General features: G+C 47.8%; 2 protein-coding genes across 6 annotated transcripts in view; one reads left to right on the top strand and one right to left on the bottom strand.

The window, feature by feature from the left end:
- The window catches only part of LOC128422442 (zinc finger protein 665-like), a 352200-nt gene that overhangs the window by 272481 nt on the left and 57171 nt on the right, over window positions 1–22548 (top strand). The window lies entirely within an intron of this gene.
- LOC128422453 (zinc finger protein 709-like) lies at window positions 9746–16121 on the bottom strand. Its single transcript, XM_053406501.1, has 3 exons — window positions 16037–16121; window positions 14983–15155; window positions 9746–12037 (listed from the first exon to the last, which is right to left on the bottom strand). Exon 3 carries the CDS (start codon window positions 11912–11914, stop codon window positions 10433–10435), a length of 1482 nt encoding a protein of 493 aa, XP_053262476.1. The 5' UTR covers window positions 11915–12037; window positions 14983–15155; window positions 16037–16121; the 3' UTR covers window positions 9746–10432.

Here is a 22548-nt window from a genome sequence, read left to right as displayed (position 1 = left end):
TGACTGAAGTCCTTTCCACACTCCATACATTTAAATGGTTTCTCACCTGTGTGAGTCCTTTGATGGGATCTAAGGTGTCCATTCTGACTGAAGTCCTTTCCACACTCCATACATTTAAATGGTTTCTCCCCTGTGTGAGTCCGTTGATGGGATCTAAGGTGTCCATTCTGACTGAAGTCCTTTCCACACTCCATACATTTAAATGGTTTCTCCCCTGTGTGAGTCCGTTGATGGGATCTAAGGAATCCATTCCGACTGAAGTCCTTTCCACACTCCATACATTTAAATGGTTTCTCACCTGTGTGAGTCCTTTGATGGGATCTAAGGTGTCCATTCTGACTGAAGTCCTTTCCACACTCCATGCATTTAAATGGTTTCTCCCCTGTGTGAGTCCGTTGATGGGATCTAAGGTTTCCATTCTGACTGAAGTCCTTTCCACACTCCATACATTTAAATGGTTTCTCACCTGTGTGAGTCTGTTGATGTTTACTAAGGCTTCCACTATTTTTAAAGTTCTTTCCACACTCCATACATTCATATGGTTTCTCCCCTGTGTGAGTCCGTTTGTGCAATTTAAGGTTTCCACTCTGACTGAAGTTCTTCCCACACTCCCTGTACTTAAAATGTTTTCTCTCTCTGTGAGTCCGCTGGTGTGTTCTAAGTTTTGTATTGAAAGAGAAGCTCTTTCCGTACTCCATACCTTTTAAATGGGTTCTTTCTTTTTTGTGTACGTTGATGTGAACTATGTGTGCTCATTCAGTGAAGCATATTCCACATTTCACACATTTTAATGGCTATTCCTAATGAAACGAAAGGTGCCCTGTCCCCTGCAATTCTGTCTTCTCCATCACCTTTTTCAGAGTGGGCAGAAAGGAAATCCTGTTTGGGTTTCAGGAAAGAGAACATAGGGGGAAAAAACCGCCATTAGCACCTTCTCTTATTTCAACATCTGCTACGTTCTCCCATGTCCTCCCCGTGTTCCCAATTTTTAGGAAATGAAAATGGTATGATGTCAAATGGTAGTAATGCATCAGGAACCTTTCATAATGCTCAATCATCTTTAATAACACAGCATGATTTCTGACATTGAATTATATATAAATTGCAGTATTGAAATGCGCCTGCTCCCACTTCATATTCTGATATTACTCTACTCTGCTTGTCTGTTTCTTACTTGAGTGCTGTTTTGGAATGCTAAGTCAGGGTTTTACTGTGAGTTACATTTTTGATATTTTTTGGGTCCTGTTATGCTTATCTGTCTTCAGTAATAAATTTCTCAGCTGAATTACTTTTTTGCTGCCTCTGTGTTTGTTCCTACTCTGCTAACTATACATCGATCATTATGGAGGAGCAAGATCTGCAACTTCAAGCCCTCAACAGCCTCGGCCCTGTGGACCTGAAGGAGCATCTTCACCCCCATCGCTCAGTCCGGACAGGGAGGTCCGCCTCCGAGGGTCTTCTGCTGGTTCCCTTGCTGTTAGAAGTGAAGTTCCAGGGAACCAGGCAGAGGGCCTCCTGCCCCATGGAATGCCCTCCCTTCAGAGGGCAAGGAAACAGGCAACTATCTGACATTTAGAAGACAGCTGTATCAGGAGGTTTTTAATGTTGGATGTTTTACTGTCTTGTATATGTACTGTACTGTCGGGAAGGTAAACGGCCTTTCCGTGAGCTGCTCTGGTTCGCCAGAAGCAGCTTAGTCATGCTGCTCACATGACCCGGAAGCTGTACGCTGCCTCCCTTGGGCAATAAAGCGAGATGAGCGCCGTAACCCCAGAGTCGGCCATGACTGGACCTAATGGTCAGGGGTCCCTTTACCTTTATGTACTGTAAGCTGCCCAGAGTGGCTGGGGGAAGATACTAATACTAGAACTTCTACAGTGGTACCTTGTGTTACAGACACTTCAGGTTACAGACTCTGCTAACCCAGAAATAGTACCTTCTGTTAAGAACTTTGCTTCAGGATGAGAACAGAAATCGCATGGCGGCAGCAGGAGGCCCCATTAGCTAAAGTGGTACCACAGGTTAAGAACAGTTTCAGGTTAAGAATGGACCTCCAGAATGAATTCAGTTCTTAACCCGAGGTACCACTGCACTATTATTTTTATCATGTGATTTTTTGCAGTTAATTTGGAATTCGTACTGCAATATCAGCTCACGAAATGTTACGGGTGGAGAAAATCACAGGGTTGCCGTAAACTATAATCCCACCCACAAACTCTCATTCACATACAGTCTGTAAATTTGGGGAGGTCACACACCTCACCTGTGCTAATACTGGCAGTCTTTGGCCTGCACAGGCACACCCGGTGTGTAGAGCCTCCAGCCACAGGCACTGTCTATCATGAAAATGGGTCCTTTGACTGGGAAGATTCATGCAGTCACTGTCATCGATGCTCAAGGATTGTATCTCAGCTTGTCAGTCACTCTGACATTGCCTACAAAGAGTAAGAGGAACAGAAATGCTTTTGAGGTGCAACTTCTATATGAATCCTGAGAGCCATTCCATGGACTCTGCACCCCTGTTTCTGATGACAGGTGTACATTATCCTCATCCTCAATGTACCAGGCAGTGGAAAAGACATTAAAGATGGAAGCCTGAGAGAGAGGAAAAGGCTTCTGGCTGCTTCCTGGGTGGGATTGCGGAAACCAAGAGCCGCTTCTGAGAAGGCCTCCCCCCTCCCCTCTTCCTCTCGGGATTTCCTCTCCTCTCCAGGGGACCAATGGCTGGACTGGGCAGAATCCCTGGGTCTGGGCAGGGCAGGGGCTTATGGGGGCTCATGGGGCGGGAAGAGGATGGAGCTTGCAGGAAGGAGGGGTGGGGGGACAGGACCCCCACTTTCCAGGGATCCTTCTCTGGTCGCCTTGAAGGGGGGCTGATTCCTGGGCGGGAGAGAGAAGCCAAGGCGCCCACCCCGAGATTTCCCAAGGAAGCCACGATGGAGACTTTTCTCCAAAGACTGGTCCTCCTATCTCCCCCCCCCCCATGCTGTGCTTCTTTGCCCCAGGGATGCTCTCTCCCCCCCCTTGGCCCCCTTCGTCTCTCCCGGAGTCTCCCCTGCACCCAGACGCCCCCTTGGCTCACCCCTCGCCAGGCGCGACCCATCTCTCCGCCCCTTTTGCCCCCCAAGACGAGTAAGGGGGGACAGGGGGGTCTCTATCCTGGCTTCTCTCCGCGCCCCAGGGATGCCTGCGCGGGGGAAACGGGGCCAGGGAGTTCTCGTGGGTGGGCGCCCCATCTCCGCCCCTTGGCAGCACGCGTGCAGGATCCAGGCCCCACGGAAGGCGCTTGGGGGAGCTGGAGGGGTCTCTGGGTCCTTTTCTCCCCTCTCCGCCCCCCGCCGCCCCTTTACCTCTTTGTCCTCGCTCCCGATTCTCCTTTCCTGCAACATCCACGGGGGGGGGTCCTCTGCCTCCTCCCTCCCCTTTCCGAAAGCGCCCCCCTAGAGCTGTGGGGCGGAGCAGCAATCCGGAGTGGAAGCTCCACTTGCGGGAGAAGAAGGGAGGTTGGGAGGGGGGCTCCCCCCCCATTCCCGGAGCAGAAGCCGGATTGGAGGAGGAGGAGGAAGGGGTGGGATGTTTGGGGGCGGGATCTGGGCTTGTGGGGGCGGGGTGAGAGGAGGAGGTGCCGGGAGGGGAGGGAAAGAATTGAGGGGGGAGGAGAAGGTTCCCCCCTCCCCTCTTCCTTCTGGGATCAGGAGAGCGGGGGAGGGGCTGATCCCGGAGATCCAGCTGCAAAGTGGGTCCCGTCCCGCCTACAAGGTTTGCATTGCAACACCCTCCCCTCCCCCACCTCACGAGCTTAGATCCCTCCGTGTTTTAGGTCTTGGTGCTGTTCAAAGCAGGAACGGGGGGGGCAGCTAAACGACTCCCCCCAAATCCCAACTCCCCACCCCAACCTCTGACTAAGGCCAGGACAATGACCGTGGACACAGGCCCCGTCCATGCACAACAGCCAAGAGGCTCAGAAAAGCAGCCGATACAATTGGAGCCAGAAGCGGATTCCAAAATCTGAGGGATCCCTTGGACAAGAAACAAGGAGACCAGCCAGGAAGAGCAGAGCAAAAGAGCAGCCAGTAGGCTTGGTCTTGATTGAAGACTGTCGCCACAGGACTCCCACCTGCCCCCAGGTGGAACAAGATGGAAGCCCCCAACAAAAGAAGACCCCAACTTTTATTAGCTGCTAATCCCCCATGCTACACCCCCAGGACTACATCATGACCACATCAATGACACATCACAAAGAGGAGGGGCTCAGGGAGAAGAAGAAGAGTTTGGATTTGGTATCCCGCTTTATCACTCCCCTTCAGGAGTCTCAAAGCGGCTAACATTCTCCTTTCCCTTCCTCCCCCCCAACAAACACTCTGTGAGGTGAGTGGGGCTGAGAGACCTCAGAGAAGTGTGACTTCTCTGAAGGAGGAGGAGTTGTGGTGGTAACCTGAGGGTCTTCTCACCTGTCCGGTTCCTCCTTTCCCCTCCCCATGATTCCATTCCTGAGGACAAAGGGGAGTTCACTGTTTTCTGCCCCCGGAGGGAAGGGCTGGTCACTGTCCTGTGTTTCAGTCCGTACTGAAACCACTTCCATTTGCAGGTCCTTTGTGAGTGGAATGATCTTCTGTCCAGGACCAGTAAGGTTGGCATGCCAACTGGGTAGGGTACGCTGCGGACGTGTTGGCTGCCTTGTGCCAAGCCCCCCCCCCTTGATAGTCCTTCGCTCATGGTGCAAAATAAAAGTGGAACGGTGCAGATCCGATGTACGGCTGATTTTCTATGAATTTATAACAGAAGCATTGCGTATGTCGTGTGAGATTTTGACCAGCTTCGGCCCATCTGAAGCTGATACAGGCTCGGTCGTCACACAGCAGAAGTATAAGCAGGTAATGTGCCACATGCTGACTTTATTTACAAGCTATGCTGAGAGCATACAAACATGCATCCTGCCTCTGTGAGAGCAGAGAAGCAACTCTCTCGACACAAAGAAACCGAGAGAACAGTGAAAAACAGGAAACCAGTGTACGTCACATCCAGTCTCCCATTCACATGGGAACCCAACAGTAACTCTGTACACAATTGTCTTGTGACTGCAGTTGCTGGAAATAGAACAGGGAAATAGAAACCAACAGGTTGTGTGTGAGTGTGAGTGTGTGTGTGTTGTGTTCGTACAAACTGAGTGATTGAGGGGGGGGGGGTTTCCTGCCACATATGAATCCCAATCCCAAAGAAGGGCAGTGCCAAAGAATACTTAAGCAGTATGTGGACCGAGAACTCCCAGAAGTGCAAGCTGGATTTCGAAGGCTCAGAGGTACCAGAGACCAAATTGCAAACATGCGCTGGATTATGGAGACTACAGAACATCCTTTGACTGTGTTGGGCACAGCAAACTATGGCGAGTTCTTAAAGAAATGGGAGTGCCTGATCACCTCATCTGTCTCCTGAGAAATCTTTATGTGGAACAAGAAGGAGGACGGTATATTGTCCCCTTGCTTATTTAACGTAAATGCAGAATTCATCATGCGAAAGGCTGGGCTGGATGAATCCTGTAATAAAAAATGTAAGGTCTTTTATTCGAACCAATCCTGCCTCCGCATGATAGAATTGCAAATCTGGCAATGCAAAACCTCCCCTCTCCTTTTTATCTGTTAATAACGGGTGTTTAATTCTTGGTTTCTTTCCACTCCATATAAATGTAGATATTTCCCTTTTCCATTCCTTAAAACAATTCATTTCTCCTAAAATGGGCATTGTTTGGAATAAGAAAATCATTCTGGGGAGGATTCATTACATGAATCCATGTGCTGGTCGCAGCAGGAGGGGGGGGGTCTCCCTGGAAGCTTCAGCAGCCGGCCTCCTCTGGGTCTCCTGGCCCCCTCCTCTCCTCCCTCTGAGCCTGAAATGCTCTCTGCCCCAGACTCTTCCCGCTCACCAAACCCTGTTTCCTCCTCAGCTTGCAACATCTCCCCTTCCGGTCTGCTCCCTTTTCTCCCTATTTCAGCTCATCCAACCACCAGTCCCCAGGATCTGAGCCTTCTTCCCTTGTGGGTCCCCAGCTGGTGCCTCCCCCCCCTCACCAGCCAGTCCTTGACAACAACAGCAGCCACAGCACTGTGGTCCTCTGGTAGGAAAACTCCCGAGTAGCATGATTGAAGCAAAACTTCTGGGACTATGGAAAAATACTATCTTCCTCAAACCCCAGAATGAGCAGGAGCTCTGGGGTTGCCCCAGGGGTTCATGAGTGAAGATGAGCCCCCCCCGGAGATTTCCCTGGTACCTGCAGCTCCTCATTCCACCTCTTGAAATTAGGCTTGGCGGGAAATCTCCCATTCATTTACAGTATATTAAGATCCGATGTACGGCTGATTTTCTATGAATTTATAACAGAAGTGTTGCGTGTGTTGTGTGTGTGTGTCGGGTTTGTACAAACTGAATAATTGGGGGGGGGGGTTTCCTGCCACACATGAATCCCAATCCCAAAGAAGGGCAGTGCCAAAGAATGCTCCACCTACCGCACAATTGCACTCATTTCACACGCTAGCAAGGTTATGCTTAAAATGCTACAAGGCAGGCTTAAGCAGTATGTGGACCGAGAACTCCCAGAAGTGCAAGCTGGATTTTGAAGGGGCAGAGGAACCAGAGACCAAATTGCAAACATGCGCTGGATTTTGGAGAAAGCTAGAAAACATTTACCTCTGCTTCATTGACTATACAACAAACTTTGACTGTGTCAACCACAGCAAACTATATCAAGTTCTTAAAGAAATGGGAGTGCCTGATCACCTCATCTGTCTCCTGAGAAATCTCTTTGTGTACAAGAAGCTACAGTTAGAACTGGATATGGAACAACTGATTGGTTCAAAATTGGGAAAGGAGGACGCCAAGGCTGTATATTGTCTCCCTCCTTATTTAACGTAAATACAGAATTCATCATGCAAAAGGCTGGACTGGATGAATCATGTAATAAAAAAATTAAGGTCTTATATATATAATAAATGTTCATAAATGTACCAACAAAGAACATACATAGATATGTCGACCACATGTCTGGAGCAGCTCAGGAAGACCGTCCTGAAACCATTTTGACTCCCAATCTGACCAAATGTTTTCTCTGCAAGGAGGGAGGGGGTGAAGGAACCTTCCCATTGTCTCAGGAATTGGGTAATCACCATCTCAAAGGAATGGCCAGACTACCAGGAAAGGGAATCAGATAAGGCATTATCAGATAACCGGGCAGACAGGAAAAATGACAACATCCACATTTCTGTTGCAGACCGCCTTTTCTGTGATGCAGGTATGATGTTTGTGGGGGGTGGTCTGGGGTTACACCCCTTCTGTGATGTATGTGTGATGTATGGAGGGGTGGTCTTCAGCTCCAGGGCAGGGAGTTTAAAATGTCTATATAAGGGCAGGCACGCCTTCGTTTGGGATCCTCCTCAGGGGAGCACCCTGCTGCAGCAGATCAATAAAGATCAGGCTTACTAGCTGCTTTGCTTCTCAATAGTCTCTGGTTGGCCTCTGTTATTTCTCTGAAACACCCAGCAACCCAGATTCTCATCCTTTGCTGTCTCTTTTGCTTACGGTCTTCACTCCCAGCCTTCCTGGCAAGAGGTAGCGAGGAGGGGGAGGGGAGAACGGGAGAATTGGGGTTCTGCAATTAGAGGGGCAATTAACTGCAAGGGGAGAACGCCAATCAAAGCTCTCATTCCCTGTCGGGGAACCTGAGATTTGAAACTTTCCCTTTTTCCCAAGGAAGATACCCCAATGCTCGTCCAAGTGGCCACTTTGGATAGCAAGGGACTTGGGCTCGGTTTCCAATTTCTCTTTTTCTCGTAAATGCAGCTGCACCAGCAGCACCAAGATCCGGGAGGAAGTGACTGGTGCGCGTCAGAGCGCAAGGGCGTTTACAGTTCCTTTCCGTTCTCTCTGGAGCAGCCGGATTTGGCACTGGGCTGCCAGGCGTCCAATGGAAAGGGACTCTCTTCCCTAGAGTGTAAGAGGCAGAAAAGGTTGCTGGGACCCCATGGTAAATAAAGGGAGGGAGAAGGACTTTGTAGCGTCCTTCGTAGAGAAGACGAACGACTGTCAGGTCAGGAAAGACCTGGGAAAAGGCTGGCGGGTTTTGGCTTTGGTTGAAAAATGGGATCCCCACATTCTAAGAGTTCTAACCGCCAGACTCAGAGGCATGTGCTGGTCGCAGCAGGGGGGGGGAGTCTCCATGGATGCTTCAGCAGCCGGCCTCCTCTGGGTCTCCTGGCCCCCTCCTCTCCTCCCTCTGAGCCTGAACTGCTCTCTGCCCCAGCCTCTTCCTGCTCCCCAAACCCTGTTTCCTCCTCAGCTTGCAACACTTCCCCTCCCATTCTGCTCCCCTTTCTCCCTCTTTCGGCTCATCACCATCCCACCACCAGGAAGGCAGCCCTCCTTCTGAAACACCAAGAGAGTAAACTGACAGTTCTCTGAATGGAGAGGAGCAGAAAGCGGAGTCCCCTCAAGATCAGTATTGGGACCTGTGGCTTTTCAACTTGTTCATAAATGATCTAGAGTTAGGAGGGAGCAGGGAGGGGGCAAAGTTTGCTGATGGCAGAAGATTGTCCAGGGTTGTTCAAACAAAGAGAGATTGCAAGGAGCTCCAAAGGGCCTTCTCCATACAGGGTGAATGGGCAGAAAATACAGTTCATTATCAATAAGATTAAAGGGATGCATGTTGGGACAAAAAAACCAAACACCTGTTAATATCATGTACAGGCTCATGGGGTCTGAAGTGGATTTCCCTGTGTGCTCTAGACCAGGGGAGAGGGGAGCTGGTCGCAGCAGGAGGGGGAATCTCTATGGATGCCTCAGCTGACGGCCTTCTCTGGGTCTCCCAATATTGGGATACTGCCAGGGAGATAAAGTCCATCTGAGCCCCCGAGCTCCTTGCCGGACGATCCATCGACCTCCCGTAGTCACGCAGTACCAGCAATTTAGCAACACAAAGCCTCAGGCTTCGTGCACACTCTAACAGCAGAATTCACACAGCAAAAGTTGCACAGCAGGACAGCATATTTACAGTTTATTCAGCGTAGGTCAGAACAAAAGAAGACATGACCGTCTGCTCCGACTGCTCAGGCAAACAGCCGAAAACGAAAGGAACAGACAACATAAACATCCTGTGAGACAGGACATGCGCAGGCTGTTATACAAACACCCTGCTCCCTTTTAAGGTGGAACGGAAATATCCTAACACTCTCCTCCCTCTGAGTCTGAACTGCTCTCTGCCACAGACTCTTCCAGCTCACCAAACCCTGTTTCCTCCTCAGCTTGCAACATCTCCCCTTCCGGTCTGCTCCCCTTTCTCCCTCTTTCGGCTCATCCCCCCACCTGTCCCTGGGCTCTGAGCCTTCTGCCCTTGTGGGTCCCCCAACTGGTGCCTCCCCCCCCCTCACCAGCCAGTCCATGACAACAGCAGCAGCTACAGCACTGTGGTCCTCTGGTAGGAAAACTCCTGAGTAGCATGATTGAATCAAAACTTCTGGGACTATGGAAAAATACTATCTTCCTCAAACCCCAGAATGAGCAGGAGCTCTGGGGTTGCCCCATGGGGTTCATGAGTGAAGATGAGCCCCCCAGGAGACTTCCCTGGTACCTGCAGGCCCTCCTTCCCCCTCTTGAAATTAGGCTTGGGGGAAAATCTCCCATTCAATTTCAGTATTTCAAGTTTTCTTCAGAACGCGCAAGGCAGGAAGCAGTTCTGGTGAAGAAGCCGTGCTGGGAGATCATGCGGTGGGGGGGGGGTGAGAGAGTTTGGTGCAAAAACCAAAGGTACTTTCATCTAAAATTATACTCACTATTGTGAGATGTTGCCTTCATTATTTCATTATTATGCAGTTTTACATATAAACACCAGAACTTCACATATACCTCATGCTTTTAGGAATGATTTCCGGCTGAGTTTATTGATCAGAGTGGACTCTGAGAGGAAGGTGTCCCACACTCCATACATCTAAATGGGTTCTGTCATGTGAGAGTCCCTTGATGTTCCTTAAATACTCCATTATAAATAAAGCACTTTTTGCAGTCTTTTCATATAAACTGCTTCTCCTCTTTGAGTTTGTGATGGTTTGAAGGGCGTCAACTGTTAAAGTTCTTCCTGTCCATAAGTCTGTTGATTCTGAACTTCCACTAACAGTGAACCTCTATCTACTTTCCTGATATTTATATGGTTTGTCTTTTGTTTGAGTTTGTTGACATAAATCAAGGGTTCCACTCTGACTGAAGCTCCTTTTACAGTCCATACCTTTAAATGGTTTCTCCCGTCTGAGTCCGTTGATGTGTTCTAAGTTTTCCATTATCACTAAAGCTCTTTCCACACTCCATACATTTAAATTGTTTCTTACCGATGTGAGCATGTTGATGTCTTCTCAGGTTTCCACTATAACTGAAGCTCTTTCCCCATTTCATACATTTAAAAAGGTTTCTCCCCTGTGTGAGTCCGTTGATGTCTTCTAAGGTTTCCACTATTACTAAAGCTGTTTCCACACTTGATACATTTATATGGTTTCTCCCCTGTGTGAGTCCGTTGATGTTTTCTAAGGTGTGTACTCCGACTGAAGTCCTTGCCACACTCCATACATTTAAATGGTTTCTCCCCTGTGTGAGTCCGTTGATGTTCTCTAAGGCTTCCACTATCACTAAAGCTCCTTCCACACTCCATGCATTTAAATGGTTTCTCCCCTGTGTGAGTCCGTTGATGTGATCTAAGGCTTCCACTAACACTAAAGCTCTTTTCACACTCCATGCATTTAAATGGTTTCTCCCCTGTGTGAGTCCGTTGATGTATTCTAAGGGTTGCATTGAAATTGAAGCTCTTTCCACACTCCATACATTGACATGGTTTCTCCCCTGTGTGAGTCCGTTGATGTCTTCTAAGGCTTCCATTTTCACCAAAGCCCTTTCCACACTCCATACATTGATATGGTTTCTCCCCTGTGTGAGTCTGTTGATGTCTTCTAAGGCTTCCATTTTCACCAAAGCTCTTTCCACACTCCATGCATTTATATGGTTTCTCCCCTGTGTGAGTCCGTTGATGTCTTCTAAGGTTTCCACTATTATTAAAGCTCTTTCCACACTCCATGCATTTATATGGTTTCTCCCCTGTGTGAGTCTGTTGATGTGATCTAAGGTGTGAACTTTTACTGAAGTCCTTTCCACACTCCATGCATTTAAATGGTTTCTCCCCTGTGTGAGTCCGTTGATGTTCTCTAAGCCTTCCACTAACACTAAAGCTCTTTCCACACTCAGTGCATCTATATGGTTTCTCCCCTGTGTGAGTCCGTTCATGTTGTCTAAGGCTTCCACTATGACGAAAGCTCGTTCCACACTCCATGCATTTAAATGGATTCTCCCCTGTGTGAGTCCGTTGATGCATTTTGAGGTTTCCACTCTGACTGAAGACTTTTCCGCACTCCATGCATTCAAATGCTTTCTCCCCTGTGTGTGTTCGTTGATGTGTTTTGAGGTGTCCACTCTGAGTGAAGACTTTTCCACACTCCATACATTCATATGGTTTCACCCCTGTGTGATTCCGTTGATGTGATCTAAGGCTTGCACTGAAACTGAAGCACTTCCCACACTGCACACATTTGAATGGTTTCTCCCCTGTGTGAGTCCGTTGATGTTGTCTAAGGTGTCCACTCTGACTGAAGCTCTTTCCACACTCGATACATTTAAATGGTTTCTCCCCTGTGTGAGTCTGTTTGTGCAATTTAAGGTTTCCACTCTTACTGAAGTTCTTCCCACACTCCCTGCACGTAAAACGTTTTCTCTCTCTGTGAGTCCGCTGGTGTGTTCTAAGTTTTGCATTGAAAGAGAAGCTCTTTCCACACTCCATACCTTTAAATGTATTCTTTCCTTCTTGTGTTCGTTGATGTGAACTATGTGTGCTCATTCAGTGAAGCATATTCCACATTTCACACATTTTAATGGCTATACCTAATGAAACAAAAGGTGCCCTGTCCCCTGCAATTCTGTCTTCTCCATCACCTTTTTCAGAGTGGGCAGAAAGGAAATCCTGTTTGGGTTTCAGGAAAGAGAGCATAGGGGGAAAAAGGACACATCAACCGCCATTAGCACCTTCTCCTATTTCAACATCTCCTACATTCTCCCGTGTCCTACCCATGTTCCCAATTTTTAGAAACTGAAAATGGTATGATGTCGAATGATAGTAATGCATCAGCAACCTTTCATAACACTAAATCATCTTTAATAACACAGCATGATCTTGGAATACCGTTGTCCTGTGGGACTGCATTTCAAATCAAGTGGTTGCCCCCATTTCCACCTCTAGATCTTCATTAATCACCTCCACAGTCCCACTGACCTCAGGAGGTCCATATGGACCATTTTGGGAGACCCAGGCCTTCATTTCTTCCAGGGACTGTGGTCTGGGTCAGTCAGAGAACTAGTGACAAGGCTTGGTGCTTGGGGTCAGCTGAATGGGTGCTCAGGGAAGCTCCTGTTCTTGGAGATGGACCTCTGTCTACGTGGCTCACATTGCATGGAGACAGCAGGAGAAGCAGAAGGAAAGCAGCTGGCAAATGGGAATCCCAGGCGGAAACACCCACCCCAATGGTTCTTTATAATGATGATGTGCTGCCTGATCCTGTGCTTGTCTTCTGACAGAGGACTATCCTAATCTGGCACTGAAAAGCAGGATATTCAGGGCAAGGAGATAACTGTACTTAATAGTACGTAGCCATATTGGTCTGACACAGTCGAAGTAAAAAATTAACAAAAATAGTCCAGTAGCAACTTAGGTTCTTGGGTGAAAAGTAATGACAAACCTAGACAGCATCTTAAAAAGCAGAGACCTCACCTTGCCAACAAAGGTCCGTATAGTTAAAGCTATGGTTTTCCCAGTAGTGATGTATGGAAGTGAGAGCTGGACCATAAAGAAGGCTGATTGCCAAAGAATTGATGCTTTTGAATTCTGGTGCTGGAGGAGACTCTTGAGAGTCCCATGGACTGCAAGAAGATCAAACCTCTCCATTCTGAAGGAAATCAGCCCTGAGTGCTCACTGGAAGGACAGATCCTGAAGCTGAGACTCTGATACTTTGGCCACCTCATGAGAAGAGAAGACTCCCTGGAAAAGACCCTGATGTTGGGAAAGATGGAGGGCACAAGGAGAAGGGGATGACAGAGGATGAGATGGTTGGACAGTGTTCTCGAAGCTACCAGCATGAGTTTGACCAAACTGCGGGAGGCAGTGGAAGACAGGAGGGCCTGGCGTGCTCTGGTCCAGGGGGTCACGAAGAGGCGGACACGACTAATCAACTAAAAAAACAACAACAGCAACAGCACCTTAGGGACCAAGTGCTTGCACACTTCATGTGCTTGCACACTTCTTCATATAGGGAAGGGTAGTGGGAGATGGTAGTAGGAGTACCTTTCTGAGAAAAACCCCAGCCCACCCTCCCACGATATACAAGGGTCTGGTGACATCTGTGTCAGTGTATCTGAAGAAGTGTGCATGCACACCGAAGCTTATACCTAGAACAAAATTAGCTGGTCCCTAAGGTGCTACTGGACTATTTTTTAATTTTTTATTTCAAGTGCGTCAGAGCAACACGGCTACCTACCTGAATCTAGATGTCATGGGCTGTTGGGGAGCAGTAGTTCCTTTGGTGGGGGACATGTCCTGCACCTTCTGGGGTCATTTTTCCAGCCTTGGTCCCCACCCTGCACTCAGCTCTCACCTGTGGCTTCCAGAAGCTGTCAGCATGAAACAGGGGTTCAAGCAACGGCTTCAACCGGCCGGCTAAACCAGGTGAGGAAAGCGGATGGGTCTCAAATCCTTGGGGGGCTGGGGAATTCTGCTGGACCTGAAGTCAAGCCCTGGTGGATGGAGAGGAGGAGAACAACCGTGAATCCCACAGTCCAGAAGGCAGATTCTGCCCGTGCGGAAGAGGAAAGTGAAGGGCAGGTGGGGCACGTCCACCTGGAGGCTTGTTATCTAGTGCCAGGGTTACTCTGACATTGAATTATATATAAATTACAGTATTGAAATGCGCCTGCTCCCACTTCATATTCTGCTATTACTCTACTCTGCTTGTCTGTTTCTTACTTGAGTGCTGTTTGGGCCCCTGCCTTGGCCCTGTGGACCTAAAGGAGCATCTTGACCCCCATCGTTCAGTCCAGACAGGGAGGTCCGCCTCCGAGGGTCTTCTGCTGGTTCCCTTGCTGTTAGAAGTGAAGTTCCAGGGAACCAGGCAGAGGGCCTCCTGCCCCATGGAATGCCCTCCCTTCAGAGGGCAAAGAAACAGGCAACCATCTGACATTTAGAAGACAGCTGTATCAGGAGGTTTGTAATGTTTGATGTTTTACTGTCTTGTATATGTACTGTACTATTGGGAAGGTAAACGGCATTTCCGTGCACTGTTCTGGTTCGCCAGAAGCAGCTCAATCATGCTGGCTCCCTCGTCCAATAAAGCGAAATGAGCGCCGTAACCCCAAAGTCGGCCACGACTGGACCTAAGGGTCAGGGGTCCCTATACCTTTACCTATATGTACTCTAAGCTGCCCAGAGTGGCTGGGGGAAAAGACGAATACTATAACTTCTACAGTGGTACCTCGTGTTACAGACGCTTCAGGTTACAGTCTCTGCTAACCCAGAAATAGTACCTTTTGTTAAGAACTTTGCTTCAGGATGAAAACAGAAATCGCACAGCGGCAGCAGGAGGCCCCATTAGCTAAAGTAGTGCTTCAGGTTAAGAACAGTTTCAGGTTAAGAACGGACCTGCAGAACAAATTCAGTTCTTAACCCGAGGTACCACTGTACTATTATTATTATCATGTGATTTTTTGTAGTTATTTTGGAATTTGTACTGCAATATCAGCTCACAAAATGTCATGGGTGGAGAAAATCACATGGTTGCTGTAAACTATAATCCCACCCACAAACTCTCATTTATATACAGTATGTAAATCTGGGGGGGGGTGTGTGTCATACATCTCACCTGTGCTAATACTGGCAGTCTTTGGCCTGCACAGGCACACCTGGTGTGTAGAGCCTCCAGCCACAGGCACTGTCTATCATGAAAATGGGTCCTTTGACTGGGAAGATTCATGCAATCACTGTCATCAGATGCTGAAGCATTGTATCTCAGCTTGTCATTCACTCTGACATTGCCTAGAAAGAATAAAAGGAACAGAATGCTTTTGAGGTGCAACTTCTGTATCGATCCTGAGAGCCATTCCATGGACTCTGCACCCCTGTTTCTGATGACAGGTGTACATTATCCTCAGTGGAAAAGACAATAAAGATGGAAGCCTGAGAGAGAGGAAAAGGTTTCTGGCTGCTTCCTGGGTGGGATTGCGGAAACCAAGAGCCGCTTCTGAGAAGGCCCCTCCTCTCCCCTCTTCCTCTCGGGATTTCCTCTCCTCTCCAGGGGACCAATGGTTGGACTGGGCAGAAGTGCTGTGTCTGGACAGGGCAGGGGCTTATGGGGTGGGAAGAGGATGGAGCTTGCAGGATGGAAGGGTGGGGGGACAGGACCCCCACTTTCCAGGGATCCCTCTCTGGTCGCCTTGAAGGGGGTGTCGATTGCTGGGCGGGAGGGAGAAGCCAAGGCGGCCCCTCCGGAGAGTCCCCAAGGAAGCCACGAGGGAGACGCCCCCCCAGACGATCTCCCCCCCCCAGTGCTGCCCTTCCCTGCCCCGGGAATGCTCCCCCCTACTTCCCCGACCCCCTTCCTCTCTCCCGGGGTCTCCCCTGCACCCAGAGGCCCCCTTGGCTCACCCCTCGCCATGCGCCCCCCCATCTCTCCGTCCCTATCGCCCCCCAAGACGAGCCGTGGAGGGACAGGGGGTCTCTATCCAGGCGCCTCCCGCACCCCTTAACCCTTTCCTGGCCCGCTTCTCCGCGCCCCAGGGAGTCCTCGTGGGTGGGCGCCCCATCTCCGCCCCTTCGCAGCCCGCGTGCCGGGATCCCGGCCCCACGGAAGGCGCTTTGGGGAGCTGGAGGGGTCTCTGGGTCCTTGTCTCCCCCTCCTACCCCCGCGACCCCTTTACCTCTTTGTCCTCGCTCCGAGTCTCATTTCTTTCCTGCAACATCCACGTTGGGCGGGGATCCTCCTCTTCCCATCCTCCTCCCCTTTCCGAATGCGCCCCCCCCCCAGATCTACGGGGCAGAGCAGCAATCCGGAGTGGACGCTTCACTTGCGGGAGAAGAAGGGAGGCTGGGAGGGGGGCTCCCCCCTCATTTCCGGAGCGAAGCCGGATTGGAGGAGGAGGAGGAGGAGCAGCAATGTATTGGGGGCGGGATCTGGGATTGTGTGGGCGGGGTGAGAGAAGGATGTGCCGGGAGGGGAGGGAAAGTGTTGAGCGGGTGGGGGGGGGAGGAGGAGAGGAAATCCCCCGCCCGGTCTTCCCTCTGGGATCAGGAGAGGGGGGAGGGGCTGATCCCGACAATCCAACAGCGAAGTCACAAAATGAGTTCTGCATGGAAATCAGATCAGACTCCGAGTTCGTGTTTGGGCAACGTTACAAGTCTGTCCATCGGGATGCCTGGCGATTCCTGCTCCCTGCCTTTTCCTGGCCAGCCTGAGAGATCACTGGAAAGGGAGGATTTCTTGACTCCAGAATCCATCACCGCAGACCCGTTTCATTCAGGCCTAGAGACCTGCTCTTTGGACAAGTCTGCTTGGATCATGTGGATCATCAATGGATCATATCTGGATCATCACTGATGGGGGGGGGCTCAGGAAGAATCTCCTGCCACGTGACTGGGGGCGTCTGGAGGCTGACGGGGGTCAGACAGGGCTGCTGTTTTGCTCTCCTTCCTATTTCAGCTCAGGTTTTCCTGGCAGAAGTTCTATTTCATCCAGAAATGGGTGGATTCATTGAGGAAACGGGGCTAAGCGAAAGCATCAGTTGCAAAGAGGCAAATGTGTCTACTTTGTAACCATCCAGGGAGTTGTGTTGCAAAGGCCATTTGCAGAAAGGTTTTGATAAGGAAAATTCTGGGTTGAGAGTCTACTCAACAGCTCAGCTCATCAGGGTCCAAGTCCCCTGCGGGTCCGTGCGGTCAGTCAAAGAAGGAAATTCCAGCAAAGCAATTTGGAGCAAAACAGCAGTCAGTAGACTGAGATTCTTTATTGTTGTGCAACAGGTTCAACAACAGCAAGTGATCCCAGAGCAGGGGGCGACATTGACATTTAAAACTTTCCCACCATATCGGGGAATTGAGTTCTCACAGCATCATCAATATATCTTTTTGCAGGGCCTACAAGACGGAGCTGTTCTGCCTGGCCTTTCGCCAATGCACAGTCCGACCCCCCCTCTCCTTCAGTAATCTTCATAGAACCCTAACCCGATGGTTGCCATTAATTTGATTCTGAATTGATTCTAGAATGTATTTAAATTAATTGACTGTGCAATTTTCTGTACACTGGGCTATTTTTACCTGTTGTTAGCCGCTCTGAGCCCGGCTTTGGCCAGGGAGGGTGGGATACAAATTATTATTATTATTATTATTATTATTATTATTATTATTATTATTACAGTGGGATGAAGATCATATGAACTTAAGGCATTTGCAAACAACCTGGTAATAATGGTAGAAGCCCACTGGAAAGTATACCAACGGTGTTCAACAAGATTAATCAATTTGGCCAAGTCGCAGGTGTTAAATTGAATAAAAATTGAAATAAATTGTTGGTAAAAATATGAGACAACAGAAGAAAAATGAGTAGAGACAGATAGCAGAGCTGGGGATAGAAAAGATGGTGAAATTTTTTGGAGTGTGGCAGACAACAAAAAATATAAACATTTTAAAAGATCATTATTGGTAATGAAAAATTCTGGGGTGACAGACGACTCAACAGCCAAGCTCGTCGGGGTGCTGCTCCCCTGCGGGTCCATGTGGTCAGTAAAAGAAGGAAGCTCCAGCAAAACAGCGGTCAGTAGACCATGATCCTTATTGTTATGCAACAGGTCCCCACAGGAGTAAGAACCCCGAGTAAGGGGTGACCCCCCTCTTTTAAAACTTCCCTCTTTCCCCCAGAATACACTTGGAGCAGCATCACTGAGACATCATCACTACATCACTAGCATGTCACAAAGGGGGAGGGGTATACAAGGGTGACACAAGTCCAACATTAGGTCTCTTTATCAGACACCTTCCCCAACACCTCTTAACTCCCCATCACCGGAAGAACAATAAAACTCTTGACATCTCCTTGCCCTCAGGACTGGTCTGGAGATGGGCTTTCAGAACACCTGACTTGCTCAACTACCTCTGCGGATGTCTCTTGCTGCCCCCCTGGTCACTCCCTGGGTGGGGGGCCGTGTCTGTGCTCTTACGCTTGGGGGATTATGCCGGGATGCCCTGTTCCTGCTGCCTGTTAGAATTCCTGCTCCGTGATTGCAGTCATGGGATTGTTGTCTTTCACATGACGGTGTATGTTTTGACTCCACCAAGTGGGAAGTGACGGAGACAGGATGTTGGTGTTCCTGTGTTCCGTGAAGTGAGACTATTGTCCTTTGTTCTCTCTCTTTGCTGTCTGATGCTAGAGAGAGAGGGAGCCATGTTGCAGTGCTCCGTGTGTGTTTATATGTAAATAAAGTAGATTAGCCAAAATGCTGAGTTGCTGAGCTCTGTTACGCAAACTGCAAACACTCTGCAGATCCCTAAGTGTGCCGATGTCTGTTGGCATCAGTCGCTGTGAAGCTTTTGAAGCTCCCAAACGAATGACCAGGAGGGAGAGAACATGCCAGTCGGGCATGTGTCTCTACCAGGATCCTACTCGAGTGTAGGACGAGCGCTTGACACTGCCGATCTGATTTTCTGCTTCTTGGTTCACGGAGGGAGGTGGAGCCCAAATTCCCCTTTCTTTAAGGATCAAAATGGCATTGGAATGAGGAGAGTCAGTTAAAGTATGGATTTTCTACAAATTTATAAAGCTAGGTATCTTCCCTGAGTCAAAAGGATATATTCAGGCATAATATTTGCAACATTGTCATCATGGCTTTCCCAGTAGCCAAGGCCATGTTAAAAACTAGGCTGTGGGACATAGATCTCCAGGAACTAATCTCAGCTGCGGAAAAACATGGTCCCCTCTTTATTTTCGACTCTCTAGGGTGCAGGAATTTAACCTTAATTATTTACAATTTTTGTTTAACCCGCAAGAAAAAAGGGCTTTTTCTCTGCCTAGGTTCAAGTCTAATCCTTCTAACCTCCTTTGGGGCAGGTTTGTGGGTTTGGCAGAAGGAGACAGGATCTGCCCATGCGATGCCCACCTGGTGGAAACTCTAGCTCACATGGCCCTTAAATGTAAAATCTATGATGATCTCCGCCAACAATTTTTAGACCACCTATGCATTCCAACCTGGAAACCAGAGAAGGAGGTTGTACGCTTCTTATTCCAGGGGAGAGACCAGGAGCTCCCCAAGACAGTAGCTAAGTTCCTCTATTTGATTTTTTGTCACTACAGGACATTTTTTGTAGGCTACAGGATCCTGCCCTTGCTGGAGAGATGAAATAGATTGCTTGCCTCTTCTTCCCTTTGGCAAATGACTGTACTGTTGAAATGGCGACGAGATCGCACTGGCCTACTTATTCTGAATGTTTGTAAGTGATGCCAATAAAGGTTTGATGATTTGTAACATTGCAACAACTTTAAAGATGTGGGTCCCACTTGTCATTTCCATAACAGTGCAAAAAACCACAGTCACATGCAGACGCACCGTCTTGCATGCTTGAGTAGAGCAACTCCAGGCCATGAGCCAAGTAGCAGCAGAGTAGGGGCCACGTGCAGAGCAAGTCCCACACTGAGGTCAAAAACACACACAGAGGCAGCAGGACTTCTTCAGTAATAGTTTACTGAGCTTTCAAAGCATACATTCTCAATGGGTCCCCAGTGAGGCACAAAACTTTGCTCATGAGAGCGAATCAGTGTCAGCAGTAAAAAAATACAGCACACAGGATATCTAAGTCAGGCAGACACACCGGCAGAAGGGAGCAAGGGAGGAAAGAGGCAGGAAGGCCACAGGGCAATGTGTTTTGTCAGGGAATGGTCTGAAGCTGAATATTCTCCTTTTCCCCACTCCTCCTCCTTTTTTTAATCTCAAACCCAAAAAGAAACAAAGTACAAGCATCAAATTCAAAATCCATATTCGTATTTTAACATAAGCTTATTACATAGGTAAAGGAAAAGGGACCCCTGACCATTAGGTCCAGTCATGGCCGACTCTGGGGTTGCGGCGCTCATCTCACTTTATTGGCCGAGGGAGCCGGCGTATAGCTTCCGGGTCATGTGGCCAGCATGACTAAGCCGCTTCTGGTGAACCAGAGCAGCGCACGGAAACGCCGTTTACCTTCCCGCTGGAGTGATACCTATTTATCTACTTGCACTTTGACGTGCTTTCGAACTGCTAGGTTGGCAGGAGCAGGGACCGAGAAACGGGAGCTCATCCCGTTGCGGGGATTCGAACCACCGACCTTCTGATCGGGAAGTCCTACGCTCTGTGGTTTAATCCACAGCGCCACCCGCGTCCCTAAGCCTATTACATAGATTACCTAAATTAAAATATACATAATCACTCTAGGCTTCCTTTTGCTATATGTAAATGAAACACAATTTAAAAAATTATATTATAAATAATATTATAGATTCCCACAGGCCCCCCACTCCCCTTCACCCATGTGTGATCTCAATATTTTACTTCTTCCATCTTGTGGTGTTGTTATAGTTTAATAATTATTCAATTAATTCTATTGCTCTTTTCTTGCTTACCCCTGCATGTTTTACCCATTATCTATTCCTATTTCAATTCCGGAACAATGTTTTTTCATGTATTCCTTCACACCATCCCACTCCTTGATTATTCTCTGATTTGAGTGGCCTCTAATAAGTGCCGTCAATTTTCCCATTTCTACAAACTCGCAGTTTGTTTTGCCATTCTAATAATGATGAGTTTTCTCCCCCTTCCAATTCTTTGCGATCAGTATTCTGGCCACTGCAGTTGCCTAAAGGAATACATTTTTCTTCTCTCTGGGGATGTCATTAGATATTAGGCCTAACGAAAAGCCTCTGGTAAACGAAATCTTAAATCATTTTCTCCATTTCTCAAAGCAATCAACTTTGCCTATTATCGTTAGCATTTGAAAAAGAAACATTAACTTTGGCAGGATATTCATTTTAATCACTGAAATTCACCTCCTTATTGATAACTTTAACCTTTACCAAATCTCTAATTGATTTTTAACTTCTTTCCAGGTCTTATTATAATTATCTTCAAACAAATTGATATTTTTCATTGCTCCAAATTCTTTTTGCTCTGTTCGTCCATATTCTTAACCACCACCTTAGTTTTTTCTTTCTTTATCCTAAATCCTGCCACCTTGCCAAATTCCTCCATCTTTCTCAGCAACTTGCTTATACTTCCTGTTGGTTCTTCTACCATTACAATCATATCATCGGCAAATGCTCTTATTCTATATTCGACTCTTCCTAGTGTTATACCTCTAATCTCCTCCTCTGACCTGATAACTTGATTTAGTACCTCCAATATTAAAATAAATAACAAGGGAGATAGGGGACACCCTTGTCTTGTCCCCCTTTCTATTTTAAAGTATTCAGTCATCTCCCCATTCATTATTAAATTTACCTTTTGGTCTTGATAAATTGCTCTTAATCCAGTTGATATCCTTGTTCCCAATTCCATCTTTTCAATTATCTTCTCCACAAACCTCCAGGATACCTTATCGAAGGCTTTCTCAGCACCCACAAAAACAGATGCAGCCTTCTTCCCTGGGTTCCCAGTCAAGATATTCAATAGCATCAATCACAAGTCTCACATTATTGCTCATCTTCCTTCCCGGTAAGAATCCTGTCTGATCTTGGCGAATGACTTCGTTCAACACTGTTTTTAATCTCTGGGCCAATATGTCCGCATATATCTTGTAGTCATTATTAAGTAAAGATATTGGTCTATCATTATTTATATTCTCTTTGTTCTTGTCTTGTTTAGGGTTTACTGTTATATGTGCTAATTGCCATGACTCCGGGATTCTTCCTTCCGCCATTATTTTATTTATGAGTACTTTCAGCGGAGTAGCCACTACTTCCTCCATTTTTTTTAAATGCAAGGCAGTAAGGGCATCCGGGCCCAGCAACTTCCCCAACTTCGCTTTGGAAATAGCCTCCTGTACTTCCATCATAGAAACTGGGGCATTTAGATATGCATTTTTTTCTATTCCCACTCTGGGTAAGTCTTTCCCCTGCAGATAATTTTTTATATCTTCTTCTGTTTCCTTGCCTATATTACATAAATTTTTGAAGTGGTTGATAAAACACTTATTTCTTCTCGTTTTCTCGCCGTCTTTGATTTTATCTATTAATCTCTCTGTCTCTTCTTCAGTTGCCATGGCAGTATTTTGCTGGGCCTATTTGCAAATTCAAAGGATCTCTGTTTCATCCATCTTATGTTATTTTGGATTTCAATGCTTAACAACTACGAGAATTGTGTTTGTAATAACTTGATTTTTGGTGCTACCTTTTTATTTTTTGGTTCCTTCACTA

This window comes from Podarcis raffonei, chromosome 10, assembly GCF_027172205.1.
Source record: "Podarcis raffonei isolate rPodRaf1 chromosome 10, rPodRaf1.pri, whole genome shotgun sequence".
Taxonomy (NCBI): Eukaryota; Metazoa; Chordata; class Lepidosauria; order Squamata; family Lacertidae; genus Podarcis; species Podarcis raffonei.
The sequence above is the reverse complement of the archived record's forward strand: the minus strand, read 5'-3'. Positions and strand labels throughout refer to the sequence as shown.